The sequence below is a fragment of the Indicator indicator genome, chromosome Z (genome assembly GCF_027791375.1).
Source record: "Indicator indicator isolate 239-I01 chromosome Z, UM_Iind_1.1, whole genome shotgun sequence".
Classification (NCBI taxonomy): Eukaryota; Metazoa; Chordata; class Aves; order Piciformes; family Indicatoridae; genus Indicator; species Indicator indicator.
The window spans coordinates 48,677,562-48,694,471 of NC_072053.1; the positions used below are offsets into that span (position 1 = coordinate 48,677,562).

Genomic DNA, 16,910 nt, shown 5'->3' on the forward strand with positions numbered 1-16,910 from the left:
TCGTGTAAGTGCTACTGGTTTTATGAGTTTATAGGTTAAGGTTTCTCTTTTTTCCTTTTTTCTGGTTCGAACCTTTCTTTTTTTTGAGTTTGCCGGCAAAATTTTAAAAAGAGCTCTTCATGGTAAAAAAGTTTTCATTTTGAAAAGCACGCATTATCTTTTTTTTGTGTTTTTTTGTACATTATATTGATGGTTTAATTTTTATGTAGTTTTTTAAGTTTTTAGGATCCTTTTTTGATATTAGCAGGACATAAGATTATTTTAGGAACGTTATAGAGTGTTCTATTGGTTTTTGTGTTTATAAAGGTTTTAAGATAAGGTTATAAGAATATGAAAAGCGACAAAAAAAAAAAAAATTCTTTTCCTTTTTTGGTACACAGGTTTTCCCTAGGGAAAACTCAGGGCTAGGAAAGGGATTCATCTTTTCCCACCTACAGGTTTTTCCTGATGCCAGCATGGCAAGGCCCAGTGCAAGACTCAAAGGATGGGACAAACAGCAGTGCCCGTGAAGCTGACAATCCGCTGACCACTGAGTCTGACCACAGTGCCTGATTAACTGAGATCAGAAGCACCGATCTGAAGCTGACTGCACGAGTGTCCCCGGAGGAAACATTTCATTCGGGACTGAATGTTTCAATGCCTTAATATTATGTAATTAGGGAATATGTTTATGTAGATTTATATGTTAACTCACCAGAATGTTATAGTTAAACAGTGGTTACCCAGGAATAGACAAATAGCCCAGCCTATCTATCTGGTAAAATTAATTCATTCTTGCAATTGTGGGATATCGCTTATGTTCCATGTATTCCTTATTCCCTCAAGCAGTACACTGAAGTGACTTTTGCAAAAACTAAAGAGGGGGAATGATAGGGGCCTCTTCAGAGGCCTGGTTAAACAAAGCTATGTATGTTTTACATTTTAAAATTTAAATTTTTTACAGCTTCCTAATGATTCCCAGGAAACACCAGTATGGGTGGACCAATGGCCCCTACCATTGGAAAAGCTCCACACACTCCAAGAATTAGTTACAGAGCAATTGAAAAAGGGGCATATTGTACCTTCCACAAGTCCATGGAACTCTCCTATTTTTGTTATTAAAAAACAAACAGGCAAGTGGCACTTGCTCCATGATCTCAGAAAAATTAATGACATTATGGAAGATATGGGGAACCTCCAACCAGAGTTACCCTCCCCTACAATGATACCACGAGATTGGCATTTGACTGTTATTGGTCTAAAAAGACTGCTTTTTTAGCATTCCTTTACATCCAAATGATGCTCCTAAATTTGCTTTTTCAGTTCCAAACGTCAATATGCAACAACCATTACAGAGATATCATTGGGTTGTGCTTCCACAAGGAATGAAAAATAGCCCTACAATTTGTCAATGGTATGTGGCAAAGAGCCTTAGTCCTGTTCGAAACGCCTTTCCTGATGTCTTAATATATCATTATATGGACGATGTCCTAGTGGCAGCACAAAGCCCCGAGCTCCTGAAGAAAGCCGTGGCCCTTGCAATAAACACTGTAACCCAAGCAGGTTTTACTGTAGCACCTGAAAAAATTCAAAATGTACCACCTTGGAGATATTTAGGATGGCGAATACGAACTCAATCAATTGTACCACAACCTTTACAGATCAAAACGCATGTTAAGACCCTTCATGATGTTCAGAAATTATTAGGTGCCATAAACTGGGTGCATCCCCTCTTAGGAATTTCTAATGCAGATCTGGGTCCCTTATTTGATACTGACCTCTGCTCCCCTCGTTCCTTAGGTCCTGAGGCACTCCGATCTCTGCAAAAGGTTGCTATGATTATCGTCTCAAGACAAGCTCATAGGTGGGCTCCAGAGTTACCCTTTCCTCTGATCCTGTTAAATCCTGCTCGACAGCCACACGCTTTGATTTTTCAGTGGGATACGCGAAAATCAGATCCGCTGCTTCTCATTGAATGGATCTTTTTGCCAAAACTATCTTTTCACAGCATGAAATGTTTGCTTCTTTGATAATCAAAGCCAGACAAAAATTGCTAACTTTAGCAGGAATGAGCTTTGAATGTATCTATTTGCCTGTCACTGATGCATACTTGCAATGGCTTTATCAGCAATCAGAAATTTTTGCTATAGCCCTAACAGCCTACACAGGCCAGCTCTTTATGCAATGCACCTGCCTTCGCATAAATTATTTAACCTCGATTTCTCTTTATCTCCCCTGCCTAGGAGAAGCATCCAACAGTTACAAGCCATCACTGTTTTTACAGACGGGTCTGGAAAATCTCACAAATCTGTCATTGTATGGTGGGACGACCAGTCCAAACAATGGAAATCTGATATTGCCACAGTCTCAGGATCCCCCCAAATAGTAGAGCTGAATGCAGTGGTACGAGCCTTTCAAAAATGGTCAGAACCTCTTAATCTTGTCACTGACTCAGCTTATGTTGCAGGTATAGTTCAAAGAGCTCAGGCTGCAGTACTAAAAGAAATCAGTAATCCACAATTATTTACCTTGTTGCAGGAGCTGGTTTTTCATTTAGATTCCAGGATACATCCTTATTTCGTCATGCATGTGAGATTTCATACTTCTTTACCGGGTTTTATTGCAGAAGGGAACCGCCAAGCAGATCTTCTAACTTTACCAGTAAATGTATTACCGGACCGAATTGCCCAAGCAAAACTCAGCCACTCCTTTTTCCATTAGAACTCAGGAGGCCTTAAAAGACAATTTGGCCTCTCTTCACAACAAGCTGCGAATATTATCTCTGTGTGCCCTGATTGCCAGAGGCATTCCTTTCCTAGTATCTCTGGGGAAGTTAACCCTAGAGGGCTAGAAAGTCTGCAACTATGGCAAACAGACGTTACACATTTCCCTGAGTTTGGTAACTTGAAATACATTCACTCTTCTATTGATACTTTTTCAGGAGCTTTATATGCCTCTTGTCACACAGGAGAAAAATCCCGAGATGTTCGCAGACACTTTGTGAGAGCTTTTGCAACACTAGGAATTCCCTCTCAAATAAAAACAGAAAACGGTCCTGCTTACACCTCTGCGGCCATTAAATCCTTTTTTATCTCATGGGGTATTAAACATACCACAGGTATCCCTCATTCCCCTACAGGTCAATCACTAATAGAACATTCCCACCAAACACTGAAGCAGCTTCTTTTGCAACAGAGAAGGGGAATGGGAAATACACCACCAGAGGAAGGACTGCAAAAGGCTTTATATGTTTTTAATTTTCTGAACTGCTCTCTATTAGATGATAATCCTCCCATTGTTAGGCATTTTAGTACCAATCCATCTCTGGAAGTGCGAGAGAAAGCACCAGTTCTAATTCGTGATCCTGAAACAAATAAGATTTTAGGTCCATATCCTTTAGTAACATGGGGCAGAGGATATGCTTGTGTTTCAATACAAAAAGGACCACGCTGGATACCAGCCAAAAACGTCCGACCTTTTCGAGAGCATCTAACGCAGCAGCAGCAGGACGACGATACAGGAGAAGAGTAGCTGATAACGACAGAGGAAGATCTGCACAGCTGCTGCCTGAAGACAACTAAAAGACGCAACTGATTTTTTTTTTTAAGAAACTTAATGATGTTTCGTTTTATAGCTTTTATTGTACTAGGGATAGGGTTTATAGAATCGTGGGGAACTCTTTTTCCTCCTCCTTTGCCAAAAACTAATGTGTGGGTTACGCTTGCTAATGTAACAGGTCAGGACACTTTGTGCTTGGCAACTGCATCTCCTGATAATCCCTTTTCTACTTGTCTTGTAGGATTACCCTTAGATAAATGGCCAGTTCCGCTAACACTCTCCTCTGTAATCAGACAGCCTAGTAGAAAACTAACAGATAAGTGGGATTTTTGGACTCCCCATCTCCCACGAGCTAACTTAGAACCACAAGAGCTTGAACTTTTAGGATCAGTAAAAATGGATTTCTGCCTGTATTTTAATTATACAGGGAAAAATCAGTCTAAAGCATGGGATGTTTCTTCTAACTATCCTGTACTCAGGAATGCAAGCTCCTGGTGTAATTATAGGTCTCCTAACATTTCTAAATCGAGCAACATTCCTTTGCAATTGCCAGGAGGCATGTTTCTGTGTTAACCCTTAACACATCTTCCATTTTTCAACATCGACTCTCACACAAACAACGCTTACATCACAGAATGAAACGGGGCACTCATGCACTTACCCCTGAATGTGATGATAACGTTGATTTTTGGTCTCTTAGCCAGCGTTTTACAGCTTCTGTGTTGGCACCATGGGTTGCTGCAGCAAAGGCTTTATCAACGCTAGATAGATTAGGCTGTTGGCTTGCTAAGCAAAATAATGCAACTAGTAGTGCACTTTCTAACCTCTTATTAGATGGTGATAGTGTTCGTCACGCTACGCTACAAAATAGAGCAGCAATAGATTTTTTGCTTTTAGTGCAAGGACATGGCTGTGACGATTTTGATGGTATGTGTTGTATGAATCTTTCTGATCACTCTGTGTCTATTCATCATAGTATTCAAACCCTAGAAGAAGGATTCACTAAACTTAAGGAAGAAGATAGTTGGGATTGGTTAGACAAAATATTTAGTAGTTGGGGGCTTTCTGGCTGGCTACGTAGCCTTGCTAAAACAATCATTTATGCTTCTGCTGTTTTGCTTTTTTGTTGCTTTTTTACCCTGTATATTGCAATGCTTACAAGGCTTCATTAGTCGATCACTCAAGAGAATTCTTATCGTACAGCAGGGAGGGGGAAATGAAGGAATTGATTTAGGGACCAGAACCCCAGACGCTGTCTTACTGATGAGAGATAAAGAGATGCTTTAACCCTGATGGGTGGCAAACCCTGGGAACAGAGCGCAGCTAGAAGGAAAACACAAACAGGTCGGCTCTCTAGAGACCACTGTGACCTAAGGGAGTTATGCAGGGACCTGATAACAAGAACAAAGCAAAACTTAGGACAGAATTATGGAATCCCTTTATCTCTTCCCTGACATATGCTTAAGCCTTGGAAAAAATATATGTGTTTGTGTGATACTTTCTCTCTGTAGCCAGTCATGAATTTACAACTGTAGTATGGACATACTAATGACCAATTACAAGCTGCCTTCTGATACTATGTTAACCTATATAAAGAAAAAGCTTTGTACAATAAATCGACACTTGGCTTGCATCAGGACACGTCCTGTGTCTCAATCACAGCATTACACTTTACTTATGGCATCAGGTTAAGTTTTAGAGGAAAGCTTTTAAGCCAGAAAAGTTGTCCTTTGGCTTAAATATTTAAGCACCCAAACTGGCTAAATTTTAAGAAGATACACAGCATCCACAAACCCAAGCTACAGAAATCAGCTGAAAACAGGAAACTAGTTTAGTGTAACTATCTAATGCAGATAAACGGTAATATTATATCCCTGAGGATTTTGAAGGTTCCATGAATGGGACTTTCAAATTTGCATGCTCTTACAGTATCAAGAGAGTAGATTTTCAAAGCTGCTGCTAAAGGTATCCCATGAGTTTATTGCTTTTAATAGAACAAAAACATGGATAGGCAGTGAAAACCAAGGGTATGAATACTTCAGAAAAACTTCTTCTGAAGTAGATCATTATGGCATACTAGGAAGGAAGAGGTTATTGCTTTACACTTTACAAAGCTGAACAAAGAGAACACCTGAAATACTACATAAATGAACTTAGAACTTAAAATAACTACCTTATCTCTGATTTTAGTTTCCAGACTCATAATATATTCTTCAGTTTCTTGGATTTTTTTTGTCACTGGGGACTGCATTTTTTTCAGATTCTTCACTTCTTCTTTGGCTTGGTCTCGGCTTTGTTTCACTTCCTCATGCTGCCGACGAATATCTTCATATTCCTTGGAGGAATTGCAAGTGAGATAATTAAAGACTTCTGTCTTCTATTCCAGTATTTATACTGCTCTAACATTTCGTTGTACATGAGGTTTAAGAGAAAGCTCTCACTCAGAAGCTAGTATTAGATCAATGATTTATTTATTAAATTATTATTAAATTTTAATAAATTATTATTTATTAAATAATAAAGTCACTGTGATTAGGAGATATAGGTGTAGGGATTATTCAGCCCTCAATGAACAAAACACACATTATTTCATGGTCTTAAATAACACGCAATTCAAATAGGAGATTAAACTACCCATTAGTCTACATTTACCTTGCCTTTAGGTCTATCTGGGATTGGTGTGAAAAAAAATAATTTTTTAAGCCATTTCTGTCCACAGTTGAGCATTACTTAGGCAGAAGTCCTCATACGCTAAGGAGCAAATAATGGTAGAAAACTTCAGGAGCAAGGAAAGGAAGGAGCTGGACAGATCAGAGCCAGTAACAGAAATACTACTGAACTAAACTAAGGAGAGAGAGCGAAACTGAGTTTCAGAAAACAAACAAAAACTCTACCATAAACCACAAATATCAGAAGTTACTGTCTAGGGAGGTTAACCAGAGATATATTATGGAATAAAAAGAAAGATTAAGCAGCAGGGTGACCAACAGCCTCTACTTCAAAGAAGGCGGGAATTTTGGGGAGAAAGTAGTTTAGGCTGAAGAAATCATTAATTATCGACTTTTGTGTACAGGCTGAGGTCAGAGTGGCTGGAGAGCAGCCAGGCGGAAAGGGACCTGGGGGTACTGGTTGACAGCCACCTGAACATGAGCCAGCAGTGAGCCCAGGTGGCCAAGAGAGCCAATGGCATCCTGGCCTGCATCAGGCATAGTGTGGCCAGCAGGAGCAGGGAGGTCGTTGTACCCCTGTACATAGCACTGGTTAGGCCACACCTTGAGTACTGTGTCCAGTTCTGGGCCCCTCAGTTTAGGAAAGATGTTGAATTGCTGGAGCATGTCCAGAGAAGGGCAACGAGGCTGGTGAGAGGCCTTGAGCACAAGCCCTATGAGGAGAGGCTGAGGGAGCTGGGACTGTTTAGCCTGGAGAAGAGGAGGCTCAGGGGAGACCTCATTGCTGTCTACAACTACCTGAAGGGAGGTTGTAGCCAGGAGGGGGTTGGTCTCTTCTCCCAGGCAACCAGCACAGGAACAAGAGGACACAGTCTCAAGCTGTGCCAGGGGAGGTTTAGGCTGGAGGTGAGGAGAAAGTTCTTCACAGAGAGAGTGGTTGGCCATTGGAATGGGCTGCCCAGGGAGGTGGTGGAGTCACCATCCCTGGAGGTGTTCAAGAGGGGATTGGACGTGGCACTTGGTGCCATGGTTTAGATAGTCATGAGGTTTAGGGTGACAGGTTGAACTCGATGATCTTTGAGGTCTCTTCCAGCCTTCTTGATTCTATGATTCTATGATTCTATGCTCAGTGAAGGAAAAAATCCCAACACACACACACACACAAAATCTGAACAAAACCCCCCAAATAAACTGAAATTAAAACAAACAAGAACCATGACATTTAATGATTGTTAAAGATTCATGAGAAAAATGAGGACCAGGGGGAAAAGAGGAGGAAAGGTATTTGGGGATACAAAGGAAGGGAAAGCTATTGGATTTGGCAGGCAGTAGAGAAAGTCTCTGGTTTAGAGCATAGGCCCAGCTTATTCTGAGCTTTGATGCATTTAAGTAAATAAACAAATTAATAAGTAGCTTTCAAGCTTTACCTGTAACATCTACCTTTGATTTATCTGTTACCTGGTTGGCACAAAAATCAGCCTGCTTGTAAACGCATACGATTAATCACAAACAAACCAACTTAGGCTATTAAATCCAAATACTTTTTTCATAGTACTTCTTTAATAAAGCCAAATAATATTTGAAGCAAGCTGCTGTGATTCGTTGATGCAAAGTATAACCAGCAGCCACCATTACAAAGTTACTCTCACTTAGCTGATTGAACGAGCTTTTGAAGCTGATTGAAATTTAGCTTTGCTCTAAATAAGGTAGTACATTTCAAGGTTGAAGCACATACACACAACTGTGATTACACCTCATTTCATCAGATCCAAAGTACAGGCAGATTTCCCCAGAAATTGTCATGACTCCACTTTTAAACTGCAATTCCTTTTTACGCTTGAAGAAAACCTGACTTCCACTAAACCTCTGTATTTTGGTAACCTTTAAGCAAATAACCTTGACATTTGTAATCACACACTTAGCTCATGATCTGCAGAAGTTCCAAAGGATTTCAGTCCTCCCACGAGATATTTGAAGCTAAACTACATAAAAAAGCTTTTCTCAATTGTGAATTGAAGAATCACAGGGGTTGGAAGGGACCTTGAGATATCATCTAGTCCAATCCCTTTGTTAGAACTGGATCACCTAGAGTAAATCACACACGAACATGTCCAGGAGGGTTCTGAATGTCTGTAGAGACAGTGACTCCACAACCTCTCCAGGGAGGAGTTCCAGTATCTGCCACCTTTAGAGTGAAGATTTTTTTCTTTTTATTTAGGTCAAACCTCCTGTATTACAGTCTGTGTCCATTGCTCTTTCTCCTGTCACTGGACACCACTGAGAAGAGTTTGCCTGCATCCTCCTGACACTCACCCTTTAGACATTTATAAGCATTAATGAGATCCCACCTCAGTCTCCTTCAGGCTAAACAGTCTTTCAGCCTTTCCTCATAACGTGGATGTTCCAGTCCCTGAATCATCTTAAGACTCTCCCCAGTAGTTCCTTGTGCTTCTTGAACCAGAGAGCCCAGAACTGGATGCAGTATTCCAGAGGAGGCCTCACCAGGGCAGTGTAGAGGGGAAGGAGAACCTCCCTTGACCTGCTGGCCATACTCTTCTTAATGCATCCCAGGATGCCATTAGCTGTCTTGGCTGTGAGAGCACATTGTTGGCTCACAATCAGAGAAGGAAAAGAAGAAAGGACACAGCCTGGCCAAAACACATTTTCAGAATTATGTGGTTTCAAGACATTTGCAGGAGGAGGAATGGCACATTATGCTGCTATCCTACCTTAAAACTAGTATACATTATAGTATACTCTATTACTTCAAGCTTAAACTTTTGGAGGGTAAGAAAACCCCTTTCTGTAAGACTGCAAAAGAGGGTTTTTCCATACCGAGACTGTAGCTCCTTAAATCTGTGCACAGACTCTAGACAGCACAACCATTTGAAAAAAGTCCCATTAAGGTACACACAAGAATACAAAACATTCCCTAGATCCTTGAGTCCACTTATTTAATATTGTGCTCCTAAGGTCCATTCAACGAAATTTAAAGCAAAAGCTTAAAATCCCATTAGACATATACATACATAAAAACTGTGTATAATTATCCCCATAAAGAAGCAGCTGGAACTGACTAGAAGAAACGTGTGACTAGAAACATGTTCCTCAGGTGAAGAGGAATCTTCAGAATAAAACCACAGTTCTATAGTGGTCAAATAGTAGCACCAGCTCAGGACAAGAGACAATCAAGTGCCATATTTCAGTTGACCAGTTATCATGAGTTGAGGCTGGGCCAGCTACTAAATTAATGACAGACACTCTCTAGTAACCGCTCTCCCTTCCCAGGTGAATGGAAAAGGAAAAAGGAACAGAGACTTATGGGTTCGAAAAAATCCTAAAAGCTTTAAAAGAAACAGTGACAATAAATAGATAATTAATAATAGTAAAATATATACAAATAGATACAGAATCGATATTTAACTCTACTGTCAATGATCGCACCACCACTGACACCACAGGGCAGGCAATGAGGAAGTCCCAGACTCAGAGACAGGAACGATTCTGGAATTAGATGAAGGAACACACGGATTGGAATTAAAGACAGAATGGATGGAGTCAACTTAAGTGCCAGCCACTGATGAAGAGGGCTTAACTCTTGCGATCCCTCAGCATTATACTGAATATGATGAATATGGAATGCAATATCTTGTCGGTCATGTTTGGGTCACCTGTCCTTTCCACTCCTCCCTACAAACGCAAAATCTTGACTTACAGCCCTTCCATTCATGGCACTGTTGCAGCCACTGGCTGAGGGCAGTTGCTGGGTGCATGCAGAGCACATGAAACTGCAAACTATTTTCTAGCTGACCAGCTGCATACTGCAAAGAGCAAAACACATTCCATGTGTGCCAAGAACAACATCCTCACATGTTGGCAGCTTTGATTGCAACGTGCTGCAGAAGCCACCTCCGTAACACACTGGCAACTCTTAATTGGGAAAAGATTTTAGCTTATATATGTGGTTGGGTTTTATTGGTTAAGTGATTGATAAGAAAGAATATAAACAGCTGCTCTGAGGTGCTCTGATTGGGGCATGTTAGGGCTTCTCTAGGAATGATGGTTAGGGCATTCAGCTAGGGCTTCAGTTTAGGGGTGCTGCTAGGAATATGGTCAGGACTACTTCCGTTAGCTGCTTCATCTGTTAAGGACTTCTGAGACTCCTGTTAAGGACACTCAGACTCTGTAATGCTAGGGATTCCACAACACAGTAATAAAGGACTTCTGGGAGGACTTCTGAGATTCTCTGCTCTGCATTTCTGGAATCTCGTTGTTATACAGCAATGGGGTTTGTGCCTTCATTTGTCACCCAATGGCCCCTGAATCAAGGGAACAACAGATAGTGCATGAATGTGAATGGATGACGGGCCCTTATGAGGAGCAACAGTTGGCACCTCAAAATAGTTTGGCAGATTTGAAGACACGAAGAACGAATTCTCTGGTGGCAAAGTCTATGGGTGAGACTGAGCAGGGCTTGCATAATGTCCATGTGTCTTTCACCACCTCTGCTGGACAAGAGGTGAGCGGCCATGGAAAATCCTTTCCAGCACAGGGCTATGTGCTATCTGGGCAGAAAAAGCCTCACACCGAAATGTTACAGCACGGATTTATAGCCATGTCTCTCAGTAACTGGCTTGTATGGGCAAAGCAGGGATGAAACTGCAGTTAAGAGATGACACACCTGAAGAAATTATTCTTACTTGGAAAATGATTTGCACTGTTCTTTGGCCCACTACATTTCTCATGTGTCTCTGAAAACACCACAGGAATTAAGGAACTCAGTTATCTTCCACTCCCCCACCTTTGGCTTTCCTTTGCACAGATCTGGTTTTCACCACCAAGGAAGTTAGTGGAAAGAGGACTTTGGAACCAAAAGCAATATTCATACAGTCAGGACCTTACTTCTAATCCTTGAAAACCTGCGCATTTCTGAAGACGACAGATTGTAAACAAGGGAAGAAGGTTGCTGTGTCCACCATCGACTGTTCACAGTCTGCCCCCCACTCCCACCCCCTTCTCTCCTGCTCACTCACAGTTTTTTGCAGTTTGCAGGAGCTGTTTTGGGTTTTAAAGTGAAAGGGCTGAACTTTGTTACAAAAATGTTTTAACATTTTGTAGGTGTAGACCCTGGTATGGATAATGACGTCAGAGTTGGGTTTTGATTATAATGGTCTTGGAGATTTGATTTTTCAATGTCTGTAGTAATTAAGTTTTAACAATAGGAATAATAAATAGTTAGTAACTATGATACGTATTAAGTAACTGTAACAAAGAATGTTAAGTAATAGGCAATTGTAATCGAATACCATAAGTTTGGCTTAATATGCAAGCAAACATGATCATCTGATCAAGGTTAGCCCAAGAATAGTATTGCTGGTCCTGGCCTGTTTGCACCACGCAATTGTAATGATGTTCAAGCTACTCTGGTCAAATAAACTTTTGGCATATTTCTAATACTGCAGTTTTAGGAACAGTGGATTAGGCAGGAAAACACTGAAAACAAAATAAAAACTTACCACCCAAGGCCTTTTTCTCTCAAGCATCTCAATTAAGTCAAGATGGCGCTTGCGCTCATGGTATCTGTCAACATCTTGTTTGTATCGTTCAATCCTCTGCCTCATTTTCTCCAAAGAGTTAGCTTTGTCTCTGCACAAGTTCTGTAAGAATGTACATTCTCATGTTTTACAGTATCTAGATTGTGAAAAACCTTTTCAGCAAAATACCTGTCTTGTACATTAAAGCAGAAATTTAAAACTAGAGAGGACGTATTTGTACAGCAGTAATTAGTGACGAACAAACCAATGAGGAATTGTTGTCGAGCTTTCTGTGAAAACAAATCCAATGTAAACAGAAATCTTAATCTGAAGAAAGCATTTTAATTTTTATTTTTTATTTTATTTTCTTAAGAAGTTGCTGCCTACAGCTCAAGCCTCCATAAATTAGTGTTTCTAAAATATTGTAACTGGTTTTAATAAATACAAGTAGCAAAAATGGTTGCAAAAGATCTTGTAGATATCAGAAGCACTGTGGTTGCTATTTGAATGAAATATGTATATATGGACATGTGTGCACACAAGCAAAAGAATAAACAGAAGAATAAAGGATTAAAGTGGCCAAGGACAGACTGTTCTCAGAACACTGCTCCCAAGACATCATTTCCACCAGTAACAGCATGGAAGACATTATTTTTCCAAATATCAATCAGCCTGCGCTCTGATAAGAAACTGTCAGGGAAAGACCCCATGTCCTAAAAGCAGGATGGCAACAAGGTTGAAGCTCACTGCATACACTGCCCCTTTTCCTCTATGTTAATATTCCAAATCCTGAAAAAAAACAGGTAACAGGCAACAATCTCGTCCACAGTTTATAGAACTGACCAGAAGAGTTCTTGCCAGTCAAGAATCACATAGAAGTGATGAGCACTTGACAACAGGCATCCCTTGTCCTCTGTGTCCAGATAAGTTGCACATATGTCTTTGTGCTTGCAAGAATGTGTCAGGTGAGTGAAAGATGAGCATGGTAAAACCACCTTACCACAGACTTTGTAAGTATCACCTTCTAATTCCATCACAATTAATTTTGTTATGCTCTTTTACCTACAGTGACTGCCCTCCATCCCTATAATGTTCATGTTTACCTCCAGTTCTCTTTCTTTTTCTCTGGAGTTTTTCAGTTCACAGTGAAATTGATACATTTCTGGGGGACCGATGGATTTTTCAGTAGCTTCAAGCAACTCAATCTTACTCAGTTTTGCGAATTCTCCGACTCTGTCCTATCACAAAAATAGTTACACAAATACAATATTAGTTAGAACAGTGCAATACAGTAATACTGGATTTAAATTCCACAAGTAACTTCTCATAAACGTCACGACTTCCAGTTCTACGCCAGATAGGTCTGGCATAGTTAAGCATAGGATGACCAACTCTGGTTAGGAGCCAAATCTCCCTGAACATTTTTAGTATTTTATACACGGTTCTCTTGGGCTTAAAGGTTAGCTGTTCTTGGCTGTTTGGCAGTTTTTGAGGACTTGGGTTGGTTCATTACTTTTGAATTGGCTATTATTCTTCTGAATAAGGCAATTTAATGCAGTTCTCAGGCAGCTGAGGCTACACCTTGCCCATATAAATGCTATGATTAACTAAGAAGTTAAACCGCCTAGAATTTAATACTAAGACTGGTAGCCAAGGGTAACAAGAAGCATTGCTACAGTCCAAGACAGAAGAACAGCTCAAAACCAAGACTGGAATAAAAGGTGTGCTTACTGATGCTACAACGGCAGAGAGCAAATAACCCAGAATTTTCAACAAAGTAGTTATTAACAGAATTGACATTTATGTATTAAAGAAAGAAAAAACGTTTTAAATGCAAAAGTTAAGTTTGCAGAGTATGCATAAAATCCTACTCTGAACAAATATTGTGAATACGCAAATGGAAATATAACCTCAGCACCCCAAATTATTTGTTCCTGCAATACTAGCTTTCTAAATTTTAATGTTTGTCAGCATGTTTTCTTGAACACGCTTCTCCTTAAACACAACAAGAAGTCTGTGTTTGGCTAGGCTCTGATAAAGCATCCTGTTGATTCCCATGAAGTGGGAAAGTCTTTTGAAGGAGCTTGCCTTAACTTTCGTAAATGTGTAATTGTGAGGCAACGTGGTTATCTACATAGAAATACTGCCATGTTTAAGTATGGATGCAGATACGGAAACTGCTTGTAATATTCATTAATCTGTCCTTTAGGACATATTTTACATTAGGATGACTTTATTCTTACATAACTCGATTTTAAATACTTTTAAGTCATGCACTAAGTTCAAGAAACTGTTGAGCTACTAACATTACCAAAAAAGCTCTAGTAGTAGGCTGCTGTAAGTGCAGAGTCAGTTAGGACTGGTTTCTGGCATTTTTTGAGAAAGAGACAACTCTTTCCCCTCACTTACCAAGTACAGGAACCAGTCCTGAGGAACTGACTGGACATAACTAGAGGAAAGTGAATGTAGAGATAGACTAGGAAAGTCAGGCATGAAGAACTACTGGAACCATGCAAGCAAAGGTACAGACAGGGCTCTCAAGGGTTTACAAAAATTACCCTCCAAATTTGTTGATTAAGAACATGCCTACAGCAGCACAGACAGGACAGAGAGATAACACTGTTAGTGTGGCGACTCAAACACCACTGTAGCTTTCCTTTCAGCTGACAAGTATAAAACCATCCAAATAGTAAGCCTTGAAGGTCACACACTTCCTCCTTTCTTTCACCATCACACCAGTATGGCTACCTCATTGCCTTCATACTTTGTGCTGTCCCATTAAATTGCTTAAATGCTATAAAAAGCTAAGAAAGTAACAAATCTATCTTGAAACACAGCACTGCCTTTGCACCGTCTTCCAAAATTCATTCATACCTGAGGAAGAAACTGGCATAAATTGTCCACTTGGATGTTTAAGGCTGCAATCTGCTCTTCTACAGTTTTCAGGGTTACTGGCTTTCTGTTGATAAACCATGATGATGTGTTGTTTGTCACTTGAATCTCACGTGTGATAATGATATTGTTGGGTACCTTAGACCTGATTAATAAAAAGCATTTATGTTTTTGAGAATATACAAAGTTTACCAAGTGTCGAAGTATGTTAGAGTTATGGTATTAAAACTTTTAGATATCTGAATATCTAATAAAGCAGACACTAGCAGCAGATTCACATTTAAAGTTTCAGAAAAGGTCCAGTACTTCAATCATGAGATAATTCACGCAGAAACAGCAAGAATATCTGCAAATCTTAGAGGAAGTTATTTATATAAATGACAAATTCAGGCTGAAAGTGTGAGCTATTTAAAAGGTGTTATAGATGTGAATGGTTTATATAAAAGTGGGGGGGTTGTATGACTTTTATTAAGTTTTAGAACTGGTATGTAGGAGGTGTACAATGTTATGCCTTTAAAATAAAAAATAGTGTACAGTATTACATCAACAAGCTGCGCATATACATTCCATCTGGGAATAAAAATAGTATCACAGTATGGAAAAGACTAATTTGCCTTCATTTTCTGCTTTTAAACACCAGCAAAGATGCATCAGTTGTCCACTGGATTCTCTAGCTCAACACATCTTCAAAGATGCATCAATAACAAACGAGCAGTAACTCAAAAACTCTTGACATTTTGGTCACCATTTTGATTTAAAAATTTTCTACTGACTGTTCAGTCAGCATATTACAGATGGAGGATAAGGGCTCATAACAGTTTGGAGGCTGTGTACTTCAGAAAAAGTTAAGTACAGGGGTCAAAGGAATAATGAGTAATTCAACAGCTTCCTGTGTTTGGAGAAAGTGCCCCAGGGATAAGAGCGTTTTTGAAGACTGCATGGTATTTTCTCACAAGTATCCACTACTCTTTCAAAAAATCCTACAAAGACATGGAATTGTCAAGGTTGGAAGGGGCCTCAAAGATAATCTAGTTCCAAACCCCCTGCCATGGGCAGTGACACCTCAACAGGTTGCTCAGAGCCCCATCCAGCCTGGCCTTAAAAACTTCTGGGGACGGGGCTTCCACCACCTCTGACCAACCTGTTCCAGTGTCTCAATACTCTGATGATGAAGAACCTCTTCCTAACATCCAATATGAATCTACCCACTTCTAGTTTTGCTCCGTTCCCCCTACTCCTACCACTACCCAATACCCTAAAAAGTCCCTCAACAGCTGTCTTGTAGGCCCCCTTAAGATACTGTAAGCCCACAATAAGGTCTCCTTGGAGCCTTCTCTTCTCCACACTGAAAAACCCCAACTCCCTCAGTCTGTCTCCACAGGAGAGGTGCTCCAGCCCTCTGATCATCCTCGTGGCCCTTCTCTGGACACATTCCAGCATGTCTGTATCTTCCTGTAATAGAGGGTCCAGAACTGGACGCAGTACTCAAGGTGGGGGTCTCACCAGAGTGGAGTAGAAGGGGAGAATCACCTCCCTTGACCTACTGGCCACACTTCTCTTGGTGCAGCCGAGGATACAAACTTGCTTTCTGGGCCTCTGACAGCTCATACTGAGCTTCTCATCCACTGCACCCCCAAGTGCTTTCCTTCAGGGTTGCTCTCAAGCCAGTCACTGCCCAGGTTATATCAGTGCTTGGTATTGCCCTGACCCAAATGTAGGACCTTGCATTTGGTCTTGTTAAACTTCATGAGGTTGGCTTGTGCCCACCTCTCCAGGCTGTCAAGGTCCCTCTGGATGGCCTCCCTTCCCTCCAGCATGTCAGCCACACCACACAGCTAGGTGTTGTCAGTGAACTTGCTGAGGGGCACTGAATTCCACTGTCCATGTCACATGCTCCTTTCTGTTACCAAATTAAGGTCTTTTTACTACTTTAAGTCTTAAGATTTTAGTTACAATCCCAAGGGGCAGACTCAACCAACACAGTACATGCTTATAATCAAATTTTAAAATACTTGTCAAAACCAATCTTCTGCACTGGTGCTATCCCACCCTGTATGCAGCATTTAAACATTTTCTACCAGTTAGACAAAGGATTGAGTCATAACGCAACCACTACAGTAAAAAATGCTAAGTCTTTACACACTGCAAGTCTCCCTTCACGCTTTAAAGTAGTATAAGGGTGCATCCATGTTGAAACAATCTCATCAGGGTGGCCAATACAAATCAAACCAGCGTTTGGATCAGTTGGTTAGCACTATGTTCTATTTAGTTCAGTTAA

At 40.5% G+C, this 16,910-nt stretch overlaps 1 protein-coding gene across 1 annotated transcript in view; it reads right to left on the bottom strand.

The window, feature by feature from the left end:
• The window catches only part of SMC5 (structural maintenance of chromosomes 5), a 59,574-nt gene that overhangs the window by 38,604 nt on the left and 4,060 nt on the right, over nucleotides 1-16,910 (bottom strand). The window contains exons 4-7 of the mRNA XM_054397470.1: nucleotides 14,615-14,777; nucleotides 12,844-12,978; nucleotides 11,723-11,863; nucleotides 5,711-5,872 (exon numbers count right to left, since the gene is read on the bottom strand). Coding sequence (XP_054253445.1) covers nucleotides 5,711-5,872; nucleotides 11,723-11,863; nucleotides 12,844-12,978; nucleotides 14,615-14,777 — 601 coding nt within the window. The remainder of the gene's footprint in view (nucleotides 1-5,710; nucleotides 5,873-11,722; nucleotides 11,864-12,843; nucleotides 12,979-14,614; nucleotides 14,778-16,910) is intronic.